The 13,219-nt window shown below is 59.2% G+C and overlaps 1 protein-coding gene across 5 annotated transcripts; it reads right to left on the bottom strand.

The window, feature by feature from the left end:
• Positions 1 to 1,463: 1,463 nt before the first annotated feature.
• On the bottom strand, positions 1,464 to 11,246 carry Tbx1 (T-box transcription factor 1). 5 transcript variants are annotated; one of them, NM_001108322.2, is made up of 9 exons: positions 11,204 to 11,246; positions 8,542 to 8,661; positions 7,073 to 7,418; positions 5,575 to 5,676; positions 4,611 to 4,782; positions 3,907 to 4,062; positions 3,354 to 3,421; positions 3,171 to 3,271; positions 1,464 to 2,888 (listed from the first exon to the last, which is right to left on the bottom strand). In NM_001108322.2, exons 2-9 carry the CDS (start codon positions 8,573 to 8,575, stop codon positions 2,425 to 2,427), a joined length of 1,443 nt encoding a protein of 480 aa, NP_001101792.1. In that variant the 5' UTR covers positions 8,576 to 8,661; positions 11,204 to 11,246; the 3' UTR covers positions 1,464 to 2,424. The 5 variants fall into 5 exon arrangements, with proteins under 5 accessions (NP_001101792.1, XP_063126718.1, NP_001402633.1 ...); XM_063270648.1 differs by lacking the exon at positions 11,204 to 11,246 and adding an exon at positions 9,220 to 9,455; NM_001415704.1 differs by lacking the exon at positions 11,204 to 11,246 and having other exon boundaries at positions 8,542 to 9,452.
• Between the last annotated feature and the right edge of the window lie 1,973 nt (positions 11,247 to 13,219).

The following is a 13,219-nucleotide window of genomic DNA, read 5'->3' as shown; positions in this document are numbered from 1 at the left end:
TGAGAACTGAACTGCAGTCCTCTGGAAAAGCAGCCAGGGTTCTTAACCACTGAGCCATCTTTTCTTTGGCTCCTGTGTCTTTCATATGGGTACTAATCTTTCTCAGGAGAGCCTTGTGTACCTGTCCCTACCCACCCAAACATCACTCCAGCCCTGACTGTGTCACATTGTAAAGGCTCTAACTTCCAAATACCATTGCATCTGGGAATGCAAAGTCTGAACTGGAGAATGCACACATTCAGAAAACAAGGCAGGACATGGTGGCACACTCCCTGAATCCTCGTGAGGCAGGAGGATCTCTGTGAGTTTGAGGCCAAGCTGATCTGCACAGTGAGTTCCAGGACAGACAGAGCTACATTGCACATATGTGTGTGTGCGCATGTGCATGTGTGTGTGTGTGTGCGTGTGTGCATGTGCATGTGTGTATGTGTGTGTGTGTGCACGTGCACATGTGTATATCACCAAAGAAAACCAGATTGGCCATCACAGACAAAGAAACTTCTAGAAAGACATTTCTTATAAGGCAGCCAAGGCATGTTTGGAGGCAGCTGCCCTAGGGAGGTAAGCTCTATCGGATCAGCCTGGGTAGTGCCAAGCAGACACATAGCAAACAGGAGAGAGGACAGGACAGCAGTGTGCCCCTGCCCAGCCTTCTGTTTACAAGATGTTCTCAGTTCGCCCCTGGGACAGAGGGGAGAAACCCTGGGCTTTGAGAGTCATGGTGGAGAATACCCCCTTCTCTGATGCCTCTGGTCGACATTCAGTGCCTGAGCACCTAGCACTAGGAATCACACCAGTTAGGGCCAGTTAGTCATAAAGTGTGCTTCCACATGGCTAGCAGCGGCCCAGTTCTCCCTAGGAAAGCACAAGCTCTATGTGAGTAAGGATATTTTCAAGGTCAATGAATTGCAGACCTAGGGTCTCTGCTCTGTGCGTGTGCTCCCTCCCCGCTTACAAAAACCGGGTACTGCGACAGCTCATTTCAGCTTTAAATAACACAAACATGGAGGTTCTAATGAAACAGCTCTGCCCCATATCCCAGGCATGTTGAAAGAATGTGAAATGGCTGCATTCCACGGGGGAGAGGGGCTGCCTGAAGCTGACCATTGCCCTCTGCAGGACAAACCCCAGGCTACCACTCTAGTACACATGGAGTGTCTTTGGCTTCCCAGGGACAAAAGCATGAGGCCAGTGTGGAACAGGTGGCCTTGAGCAGAGCCCACTGTCACCTACACAAAGGCACTTGCGTTTGAAGGCAAGTTAGGGGCAGGAGTTGAGAACCAATGTCCACTTTGTCCCCTCTGGTCATCTGGAAGGAAGGGGTGACCACCCAACCTGGGACATGACAAAGTTGGACTGACTAGGGGTTGACACGTGGAAGTGCCCACGGAAGGCCTGTCTCTGATGGTAACAAGCCAGTGAGTGCCATGAACACACTGAAACAGAAGGCCAGGGAGAGAACCTGACATTTCCCATTTATTTGAGGCATAAGCCAGCCTTAACTCTGGCTGGCCTTCGGTTGGCCCTTCCTGCTGGGGCGCAGGAAGGGAGGGATCAAAGGGTTCCTTTGGCCACTATGATAGTGTTGAGTTAATGGAGACAGGTCACCCAGCCACCTGGCCTGGGAAAAATTGCTTCACCGGGAGTTTCAAGATGACTCATGACCACTGTCATTGTGCGACCCCCGCTCCCCATCACTCTGTGGGGACATTCAGGGAATAAAGTCAATAAACAGGGGGAAACACAATTCTGGGCTGGTGCCAGGCCAGGGCAACGCTGGAAGAGTCGAGCCCACTGCTTTCCGCATGCCATCCGAGGCCGGATGGACAGTGTCCTGTCCCGAATATCATTCCCGGCTTTCACGGAAAAACTTATGGTCTAGTCCTGTAAACAGGCCAGCGTTCAGGCCCAAATCCTGCCCCACCAGCTGCAGGTGTCTGCCCTGGGTAAACCGCGCGCCCAGCCTGTAGTGGACCGGAGGAGCTGCGGAAGGGAGGCAGTGAGCCCCAGGGGAGAGAAGGGAGGGAGACCCTTGCTCCACGCTCACACCGGTGACCAGGGCTGAGAAGACTAAGCCCTCTGCCCCAAAGACGCCCAGCCCAATCGAATTAGATGCAAAAGAATAGCCACACCGGCAGTTTCCAAAAGAGGCGAAACCGTTTATGAAATCGGCGCCGGTGCAGTATCTACAGTATCTACAAGATATCTACATGTATCTACACCGCCCGCAGGCGGGGCTCACTCGGGTCGTCTACACTGCTATTGCCGGCCGGGCCGGAGGCGACGCGGTCTCGCGGAGAACAATAAATACCATTTCCTTCCGCCTCGGACGAGAGCTTTGGCACTGGCGGGCGGGAGGCCCGCATGGCTCCCCAGATGGGGAACACGTCCTTGGGTGGCCCTTGGGGCCCGCGCGCGGGCGCACTATCTGGGGCAGTAGTCGTAGGCACCGGGCGGCGCGGCCGCCGAGGAGTACACGTTGGCTGCTGCTGCTGCGGCGGCGGCGGCGGCCGGGTTCACCGCCGGGTGGTGGTGGTGGTGCGGGTGCGCGTGCGGGTGCGCATGTGGGTGGTAGCCGTGGCCGCGCAGGCCTGGCAGCGGGTAGGGCGCCGGCCGGCTCTTGGCCCCGAGGTAGTGGTCGTAGGCGGCCGCCGGGTACTTGTAGGGATGGTGGTGCAGCGGTTCGGATGCGCCCGGAGCCTCCAGGCGCAGATCAGCGTGCGGGGGACTGTGGCGGCCTCCGGATCCGCCAGGTAGCGGGACGAGGCCACCAGGCCCAGGCAGTGCGGGGCTCAGCACGCGCGCCAGCAGCTGCGGCGGGTGCGTGGCGTCGCCGAGCGCTGCGGGTCCAGAGTCACGGTCGAACTCGCGCCGGGCTTCTGCCACATCTGCAGGGAAAGCCGGGGTGAGCGGGGGACAGGGACCGTTTGGGGCGCACCTGCCGAGCCAAAGCCCCCACCTCCACTCCAGGCCCGCGCGGTCCGGGGCGCGGAGGGCGGGCGGAGGGCGGGAGAGCGAGTGCCCACTTGCCCGCCCGCCCCCTCCTTGTGCAACTGCTGAAGCCGTGACGCCCGGGGGGGGGGGTGCGGGCGAGACCGGGTGCGGCGGCAGACCCGGGCGGAGCGAGCGCTCTCGGGCTGCGGCCGGGATCTCACGATCCCAGGTCCTACCTTTGTCCGCTCCGTTGGGCTGCGTGGGGGAAGCCACGGGATTCCGAGAGCGAGCAAAGGCACTTACAAGCGGCAGCGCTCCGGGCCGGTGGTTTCGGGGCCTAAGGAAAGAGAGTGGATCACTTCACCATAGCATCCAGACCACACACCCTGGCCCTTGCCTTTTCTTCTGAGAAGACTCACCAGTCCTCCGGGTCGCAGTCCCGGAAGCCTTTGGCGAAGGGGTTGCTGGCAATCTTAAGCTGCGTGATCTGCGGGGGGGGGGGGGTAGTTGGTGTAAACTAACCGCGCTCGCTGCCCGACTTCGGTAGCAACGGGCAGAAGATGGTTACTAAGGCTTTCCTGCACTATCTGGAAGAGAAGGGGCCCACAACTACCCCCATCCCCACCCCCGCGCCCCAGCACGACGAGCCTTCTCTCTCACCAGACCTACCGTTGCCTGCCTTCCCAAATAAATGAAGATTCACATCCCTGGCTGGGATGGGAATGTGGTCACCCCCGCCTCCTTAGCCCCCCAGCACAAAGAGGGCAACTAAGCTGGTGCCCTAGGAATCTGGGTAAACCTCAGATCAGGCCTCTGATGGGGAGTTTCCGGAATGGTTTGGAAAACAAACTTTCAGGCTGCAGTGACAGTTGCCCATACAGAGGTCAAGCTGATATAGGAGGCAGGGCGGGCCTGTGGAGGGAGAGGGCAGTGGTGTGCCTGTCCCCCGGGGACGCCCCAGCAGACCCTCACCCGGTGATTCTGGTAGGCGGTGACTGCAGTGAAGCGTGTCTCCTCAAACACAAAAGTTTTGAAGTTCTCCTCTGCGTATTTCTCGCTGTCTTTTCGAGGGTCCACATAAACAACATGGAAACGGGGCTGGTATCTGTGCATGGAGTTAAGAATAATCTGGAAGACAAGGATGGGGGTCAGCTCCAGCCACGAGGCTGGAGGAGGATTCAGGCCAGAATCATAAAGCAAGCAGAGTCTAAGGGAACAGAGCATTTCCTTCGCTGATGTGGCCAAACACCCTGGTTCTAAACTCTACACAGGGCCTTGCAGCCCATTTAGGATCTCCAGGAAAAGATGTTTCTTCCACTGGCAAATGGGGTTGTAGAACTCCTTTACTCAGGGCCCCAAGGATTGCCCCAGGCCTGACGGGGTGGCATCTGGGACGCAGAGTTCCACCCAGCAGGAACCCCCTCCCCCAGGGCTGGGATTCCATAAGACTCCTGCCCTTTTCTCACAAAGGGATCCCCTTTCCAATTAAAGAGCCCCTCACCTGAGCTCAGGGTGGGGAAGGGAAGGAAGGTGACCTCCTCGGACAGAGGCCATCCTTTCAGGAGCCTGCCACCCGTGTCACCCCAGTCCTGCCTCTGTCTCTAGTCAGTGGGGACTCTGGAAGGCCTGTAACCTGTAACAGGGGACAGCTCAGAAGCCAGAGAAGGGTCGCCTACGTGGCCATTGTCGTCCAGCAGGTTATTGGTGAGCTTCAGCTTGTCGAAAGATACGATCTGCTTCATCCACTGCGCGCCCTTCGCGGGCGAGTCCGGGTGGTAGTGCACTCGGCCAGGGGTGGCAGGATCTGCCTTGCCAGCCACCAGCCAGGAGGAGCTGTGGAAAGCGTACCTAGAGGAGCGCCGTGGGAGGGGGTCATGCTATGCAGGGTAAACAAGGACCCTGTCCCTGTGCAGATGACCCCTGGAAGAGCTAGAGTTATTTATGCTCTTGGTGAAATCGAGATTCCCAGTTCACAGCGGCAGGAGAGGGGACTGTGGATAAACTAGAGAACTTCCTAAGGCCCAAGGCACAAAAGGTGAGGGAAGCCTAGGTGCGGAAAGAGAGGAAGCACTCCCCTCCTTCCATTTCGCTGCATGCGGGTCTGCCTGCCCCAGGGCTCAGAAGGTCGGAGACTGGATGTTGTCACCAGCCGATGGCTTTAGGCACAGGGCGGCCGTGTTCCCTTTATTAATTACTGTTAATTGTCCGAGCGGCCCAGGCCCGCCCTCCACAATCTTTACCAGTCACCCCACCTTTCCGGCCCGGGCTCTGGAACTGAAGGTTCTCTAGAGATGGGGGAAGGGGGCAAGACGGTCACCAGAAGACACTGGTAAAGTGGCAGACCACACAGGCCAAGGCATCTGAGCTGCTGTTACCAGAGGCTCAGGAGGTCACTACAGTGAGTTCCGAGGCAACTCGGAATAAATAGGGTGGAATCTGAGGGTAGGCAGGACTGAGCAGGGCCAGAGCAGTCTGTGGAGCAGCCAGTATAGGAAGACCAAGCCATGAAAGGGTTACTTGGCTCGTGTGGCATTTGAAGTCTGTCAGCGGGAGAGACTCGGGTTTTTCCTAGCACCCCCACCCCCACCCCCATGGCCTGGAACACACAGCTTGTCTCAGTGGCCCTAAGGACTTGCTCACCGGTAGCGCTTGTCATCCACAGGCACAAAGTCCATGAGGAGCATGTAGTCAGCCATCGGGTCCATTCCAAAAAGCTTCACTTGGAAGGTGGGGAACATTCGTCTGAAGGGTGGGGGTAGGCAGTCAGGTCACCTCAGGTAGGGGAGTACAGGGCTGCTCTCTCTACTCTGACTTCTCTGGTCTGGCAGCCCCTAGCTCAGCCCTTCCTTCAGGTCTCTCTTTAGCTCAAGTAGGCCCTTCTCCAACCCTGGGCAAGGCAGTAAAGGGTCAGGCCTCAGGTCCCTCTCGGAAACACAGAAATGGCTAACCAGGTGCCCAGCTGCAGAACCCCAAAGCCTGTTCTGGCTTCTTTGCTTACACAAGACAGCCTTGCCCCCAGGAATTCCGGAACTTTCTGGACCTTGCCTCGGCCAGCAGCAGGATAGCTAAGATTTGGGTCCTGGGGCTTCTCTCCCCCTCTCAGATCCTCCATGGCTCCATCCAACCGGGGAAGAGTTCCCGGTTCCAACAAAGTGAAACCCGTGTGTAGTGATCTCAAACACCCTCCCCAGTTACACTGACACCCCAGCACTCCAACTTCAACTCTCCAGACCGGCCAGAGCCTCCCGACTTCTTGTAGGACACAGGCAAATCCTTGTTTCCCCCAAGAATCTGTTTGCAAAAGACTCAGCGTATGCGCTCCTGTTTCCTTCCACTTCTCTATTCCCTCCAGTGACATTCAAGGCCCTAGTTCGTCTGCCCTGACCAGAAGGCCAAGTCGCTGTGTTGGTTGGTGTGGACAGCTACAGAGCCTGGAGAGAATCCACAGAGGAGCAGCAGCAGCAAAGGACAGGCCTAGGTTCCCCAGGGAGGGCTGCACAGTAGGGAAACAGAAACCCCAAGAAGGCTTTGCAAACAGGCCCTGAGCCTCCTTGGCCACGGAGCTGGTGTGTACATTAGACACAACCCAGCACCCGCCTTTGTCTACTGGTCAAATCGGGAGCATCTGCAATTGTTCCTTTTCCCTCTCGGCCCTTAAAACAAATAACAAGGCGACTGGCACGGATACTCTGCCAGGCTTGTGAAGAACTGGGCCCACGAGCGGCCAAAATTGAGGCCCAAGAAAACCAGGTCTCGAGTTCCCGGAAAATGAGCGCACTGGCTTTTAAGGGTGTTAACTCTCTCTTAAAATTATCCATACAACCAGGGGATGTTTGCTCTTGAGATTGCCGTACAGACCGAACGAAACCCATGCGGGAGTTTCCTAGGTGGCGGCTGCCTAACCGCCGCAGCCCGGAGCAATTTCGGCCCACAGAGTTCCCTCGAAGAGTCCCAGGATTCGCGGTGGGTGCTCCGCGGATTGTCGCTGGAGCCGGGTCAGCAGAGAGGCCAGAGGGACCCGCAGGTGGCCCGGCTGCACCTCCATCCGCTTTCTAGCCCGGCTCCCGCGCATCCCTTGGACACGCAGTCAGAGGCACCGCACGCACGTGGGTAGGGGCGCGGGGAGGGGGCGCCTGACCTGCCTGCCTTGGTGACGATCATCTCGGTGCCCAGCTGATTGAACTCGTCCCATAGCGCCTTCATTTCCAGCTGCACGCTCACGCTGGCCACCTTTGGGTTCTTCTTCACCGGCGCCTTGGCCGCGGCCGCGCGGCTAGCCCCAGGACCCTCGGACTCCGCCGCCGAGCTGCTAGCCGCCCCGGGGGCGGGCGCGAAAGGGTAGGCGCGCGGCGGAGGCGGCGGGCCCGGGGCACCGGGGGCAGCGGTGCACGGGTCGTAGCGCGGTGGCGGCGGCTCCCGAGGGCCGAACGGGTCGGCGCCAGGCGACGGGGCTCCCAGGCCGCTCAGACTGCTGGCCGCGAAGGCTGCAACGTCGCAGAAGTGCGAGAGCTGCGTGAGCCACGGGCTGGACACGGCGGAGATCATGACCCGAAGGCCACCCGCCGCCGATCAGAGCGCCGTCCCGCGCGGCGGGCCGAGTGGCGGGCGCTGCGCCGCACGCGCCCCGGGCCGCACCGCCCCACCCCGCGGGCCGGCCCCGCGGAGCCGCCCCGCCCCGCCCCGCCCCGCCGAGACAATAGCCCGTGCCCCTCCCCCCGCCCCTCCCCCGCCGAGGCTCCGCGGGCCCGGGCCCCCCGACCGCTCCGACCGGCTCCGGGGACGACGGGCCGGTGCGCGGCCCTCCCCGCCGCCAGCGCGCGCTGGCTTTTCTTCTGCGCCAGACGCTCCCCAAGTTCTTGCTCCTCTACCTTTTGTGTCCCTGGTTTCAACTTCTCACATTCTGTCTCCTCTCTCTCTCTCTCTCTCTCTCTCTCTCTCTCTCCAGCTTCTTCTTAACTCACTGCCTTTTCTCTCTCTCCACTTTCAAAATTTCATGTCTTCCCTTCCGTCTAACCTCTTCCTCTTATTTCTGTATGTTCTCTATTATTCGTGTCTTTGCCCTTTCAAACGTAAATGGCATCTGCAGCCTTTCTCTTGTTCTTTAGTGAAGTTATATTTCTGTCTCAAGCTGTCCTTCATTTTCTCTTTCGTTATCTTTAGTTCCTTTGCGTGTATCTTTCTTTCTCACCTTTATCACATTGTCTGTTTTCTCACTTTCTTTTCCTCTTGGCTGCTCTCATTGCTTTGTATTTTTGTTTGTTTGTTTGTTTGTTGTTTGTGTGTTTTTGTTCCCCCGTCCCCTCCTTTTACTGCGTTCCCCGACTTTTCTTTAACCATCTTTGCTTCCTCCAGCTCAAAGACTCCCCTGTTGTCCTCTCTCTGGAAGACGTAACTACTGTGCACAGTCCCTGAAGTTGGACTACAAGGATGGTGGGTGGACTGACTTTGGGAAATGCCGCCCTTTCTTCCTGTCCCAGAGTCGAGAGTCCCAGCTTCAAGATTGTAGCCCACCCGGCCTAAAGATCCTTTCCACCCGCTGGGCCGCAGGGCCTCACAGCAGTGGGCGGGCGGGCAGCCTGACGGTGTCGACGCGGACAGAAGGCTCACCTTCCATGTCCCTGGTGACTGTACTGAAGTGCATCCCGGCTGGGGATCCTGGTAGCCGGCGAAGTTTCGCCCGGTCCGAGGGCCTGGGGCCCCGGTGGGCGGTGCCCTCCGAGGCCTCGGCTGCAACAAGAGAGGCGATGCTGAATGCGCTGGCCCGGGCAGACAGCGGGCTCCGCGCGTCCATAGGCGCCCGGGCCTGACCGGCGCCGCCTCCGACTGCGTACGCCCTGCCGCACCGCGCCCAGCCCAGCGCAGGGGGCCCGGGGGCGGGGGCCTGTGGTGCCACTCACAGCCGCCGGTCCAGGGCTCAAGGGATTATGGCGTCATGAGACCCCCCCATTTTCAGCCAATATTGGCCCGGGAGTCCGAACAGTTGGAGCGCCCTGGAAATTCAGGGCCCTCCTGCCTTGCAAGCTCTCTGTCCCTGGTCTCTCCTCCCGGGGCCCTGTGTGACCAACGCCCCTTGAACATCCTGCAGCTTCTGCAGAGGTTGGGCGTCCCCTCTATTCGGCGAAGCCACCACCAGAGTCTACAGCCCCAAAGGAGAAGTTTCTATGTCTCGAGCACTCAGTCCCAGTCTGAGATGGCAGGGCACTGACGAGGCACTGAGGGGCTGCCTGAGTCTAGCCCTGCCCTTGGCCCCACCTGCCTCCACCTCCTCCCCAGCGGCCCCTGCACCTGGGTAAGAGAGCGGCTCCGGCTCTCGCAAAAGCCACAGGCAGATAGCCCCAGGGCTGCGGAGTCCTCCGTCCCTCCGTGCCGCAGAGCTGGACCTCACCAACAATTGCCCCTACAGGCCCCTTGGGTCAGCTTGCTTTCGTGGTGGGGAAGCGAGCCGTGGGACGCCGCCCAGGCCGCACAAGACCGGGAGCCCCAGCGTCACGCGCACCCCGCGCGCACCGCCCGCCTCTGGCCAGGACGCTTTTACATCCGGAGGGTGGGCAGTGCCCGCTCCTCCGACCTCCCTGCGCACCAGCGGGGCGCAGGGAGGACCGGGGGCGGGGCCTGGCCGGCCGAGGGAGCTGAGGACACGTCGGAGAAATTCAGACCGCATGGTGGGGTGCTGTCCCCTCTCCACCCTGCAACCAGCCTGCGCACAGGAAAGGCCTAGCTGCTAAGGTGCAGGACCAGGCCCTCAGCCTTTGGGCCTCAAGACACCACTACACTAATGCCCCACTTCTCCTGTACCTTCTCTTCACCTACTCTCTCTGGCCCGTTCAGTAGGCCCATGCCCTTTGTGCACAGGATACGAAGCCCAGAACTTGATTCAGCTAAAGACTGGTAGATAAGGCCCAGTTTTCAAGGCCTTTCTGTCCAGGACTTTGTAGGCCTTCTGCTGAACTGACTCGGGATGTAGTGGGAAGCATGCAGCCTCTCCCTGGGGTTTTGACAGTCTCGGGGCCTCCATCCCTAGACTGTAGCAGCTACTAAGTGTAAGGATCAAGACCAGGAGTCCGGGGAGTGGGTACCTGGGACTTGTACGGTAGATCGGGGTGTGGGAGTGGTGGTGTGTGTAACGGGACAGATGCCCTAGCCTGCCCTTGAAAGCTTAAGGACAGCAATGCTAAGAAAGGGAGGCTGTCAGGGAGAGTCATTCTCTGGTCCCCAAGTGGCTGGCCATTCAGGGGACTGGCAATGACAGTGACCTGTGTCACTGGCCTGGGGCGGATCTAAGCAGGGTAGTGTGGGAATGAGGTGGGCCAAGGTTCTTTACCCCTTTCCTGAGCAGGGCTAACTCGTCGTCTCTAAAACCCTAGAAGTGATGGCCTCGATAGGAGAGCTCAGTCTATGGCAGGTGCACAATGGCCACAGGAGTGATGGGAAGATACAGCAGCCGGGAGAGTCCACAGAGCCTCTATAAGTTGAGTCCCGAGTGAGGAGGTAGGGACAGGGCTCTGGCAGGTGATTTTGCATTCTAGGGATGTAGGTCATCTCAGGATGGAGTAGCTGAGGTCTTCCCCAGAGCCTCCCCCCAGCCCCCAAGCCTGCAGCCACATCCTGGACCTCAGTGCGGCTAATACTGAGAAGTGAAAGTGAAAACCCTCTGGAACTCCTGGTTGCTCTAGATCATCCCTGGGGTCCAACCTGGGGTCCTCAGCGTCACCTGCGGCAATAGGGGAAGTCTTCCATTCTCGTTAACTCCTTCCTGCTGTGGCTGCACTTGCGATCCACAACTGGGTCAGCAAACACTTCACAGCAAACAGCCCTCCCTAGCAGAGACTGGGCATGTGTGAGGGGCCCCACTTAGCATGTTCCGTGGGTGGCTAACCCCTTTCGTCACCCTCATCCTTCCTTCCCAACTCTCCCCCACACTAGCCATTACCCCTAGGAAAATTGGAACCCCTAGGAAGATTAGCTTAAGAAACCCGAAACCCTGCAAGTGCGAGTCCACCCTAGCATCCCGCCTGCTGAAGAGCAACCGCCCCTACGCACTACAGGACCCGGCTCTTAGGACCGCCCTTTCCTTGGGCGCAGCACCGAAACTGTGAGGTCGAAGCCTGGTGTCCCATTAACTGGCCTGCGCTCCTCTCCTCCCGACGCTCTCACGACCGGTTCTTGTCCGCAGCGCTAAGGAATGAACCCACTCGGTAGTCCTACACCCCACGCGCGTAGGTTCAGAACGGACACAGAGTGTTACCCCCGGAAAATGCTCCTCCCTCACCTGCACCGGCCGTCTCTCCCTTCTGCCTCGCTCCCCCTGCCGGCGGCGCCTCCACCTTAGCGGTAAGGGGCTAGAATGTGAGCCAAGTGGTTTGTGCGCAGGGGTCAAGAGCTACACCTCTTGACCCTGAGGGCGCAGTGCATAGTCGGGGCCTGGGCTGCACCCTCTGCTCCTCCACATGCCACACAATGCTTGAGGCAGGAGGTAGACATCCCTGACTAGACCATTTTACAGGCCCTAAAACTGAGGTTTAACGTTGAGATTGACTGCTGTTAGGAAAGGCGTGGGGCTCAGAGGCTTGAGACTGGGGGAGCAGAATGGGACCGAGAGGCTGTGTAGCTTGCTTTCTATTATTTTATTTTATTTTTTTCCTCTCGAATCCTGAGCTTTGTGGCTGGCGGTATGGGCTCCTGGCTTCACCTAGCACCGTCGCTGGGTTCTGCCGCAACTCACAGACCCCTTGTTTGGCCAAGGGTCGGAGGAGAAAACAGTAGAATTCCTTAAGTTCCCAGTGCGAAGGAAAGCAGACCCCTATTGAATCCTGCCTGCCTCGCTCTAGCTCGGCTCCGCCTCCCCTGGGTACACGTGGCTGCCCCAGGGGAGTGGGAAAACCAGCCCCTCACACCCACCAGCCCCACTCCTCACTCTCTATTGTAAAGACGCGGGCCTCTCAGAGCTTGGCTGCTAACCGCACAGGTTCCTGCGCACTTTCGTCTCCGGCGGCCTGACAGCCCACGGGTCTTAGGCCTTACTGGCTCCCCGAACAAAGTGCTTGATCCCAGAGGGCTCTCAACATTGATTCCTGGTTACTTGGAGCAAAAATACATACAGGTGGACCCGCACAGAGATCGCAGCGCAGGGGTCCCCTCCTCCAGAAATCAGAACATGGAGGGCAGACCCAGGCTACGTCCCTAAAGGCGTTGAGAGAGGCTCGCAGAGAGGCTGGGCTTTACGTGACCCGGTTAATTCATTCAGGATTGATAGCTGAGAATTGCCTCCATCTCCTGCCTGCACCCGCAGCCCAAGGAAGACTCAAAGGAAGCTAGTGGCTATGCCTGGAACAACTTCTCTGACTTCTGGGTTGACGTCGGCGGCTCTACCTCGGCGGCTCTGCCTCGGCGGCTCTGCCTTAGCGCCCGGGACAAGGACGCGCGGGAGTCTCCGAGGCGCAGGGGTGGGAGTTCGACCTTCGCCGGAGCCGGGAGCTGCGGACTTGCAGGAGGCTCTGCGCTCTTTCCCGCTCCCAGCCCCCTGGTGGCTGCCTCGGCAGGAACCCAGGCCCCTCGGGCGCGCTCCGTCGTCATTCTGTCTACATAGGTGGTTGGCCGGAGGCTGAAACCGAGCCATTCTGGGTACCCTAGGGGACAAAGGCAGATCGGGAGACTCTCTACCCCCAGCTCTGGAGAACCGTGCCTCACAGTAGCTGGGGTCGAATGACCCTGGTCTTCAGCCGCTAAACCTTGGGAAATTTTGAGGCGTAAGTTGTACTGCGGAGCGCGCTGGAGGCTCTCTGTTCCATCAAAATCTGGGTCTTGCAGATAGAGCGTGCACATACAATCCCTAACACAAGCGCCGCGTGTGCAAACGCTGTACCCAGCCAGAAGTAGGCGCTGCGGTGGCTCCTGGTGCAGCAGGGACGACGGTGCGCCCTGAGGCTCTCCTCCCCTCCCCTCCCCTCCCCTCCCCTCCCCTCCCCTCCCCTCCCCTCCCCTCCCCTCCCCTCCCCTCCCCTCCCCTCCCCTCCCCTCCCCTCCCCTCCCCTCCCCTTCCCTCCTCTTCCTTCCCCTCCCCTCTCCTCCCCTCTCTTCTCTCTTTTTCTCTCCTCTCCCTCCCTCTCTTTTTTTTTCTGAGACAGGTTCTCTCTATGTAGCCCTGGCCGTCCTGGAACTCAATCTGTAGACCAGGCTGGTCCCCAACGCAGAGATCCTCCTGCCTCTGCTTCTAGAGTGCTGGGATGAAAGGAGGATGCCACAACAGCCCAGCTGACCCCTTTCTTAACTCAAGTTCTCCTGTTGG

Source organism: Rattus norvegicus, chromosome 11, assembly GCF_036323735.1.
Source record: "Rattus norvegicus strain BN/NHsdMcwi chromosome 11, GRCr8, whole genome shotgun sequence".
NCBI lineage: Eukaryota > Metazoa > Chordata > Mammalia > Rodentia > Muridae > Rattus > Rattus norvegicus.
Note: the sequence above shows the minus strand (reverse complement) of the source record. Positions and strands in the feature narration are given on the sequence as shown.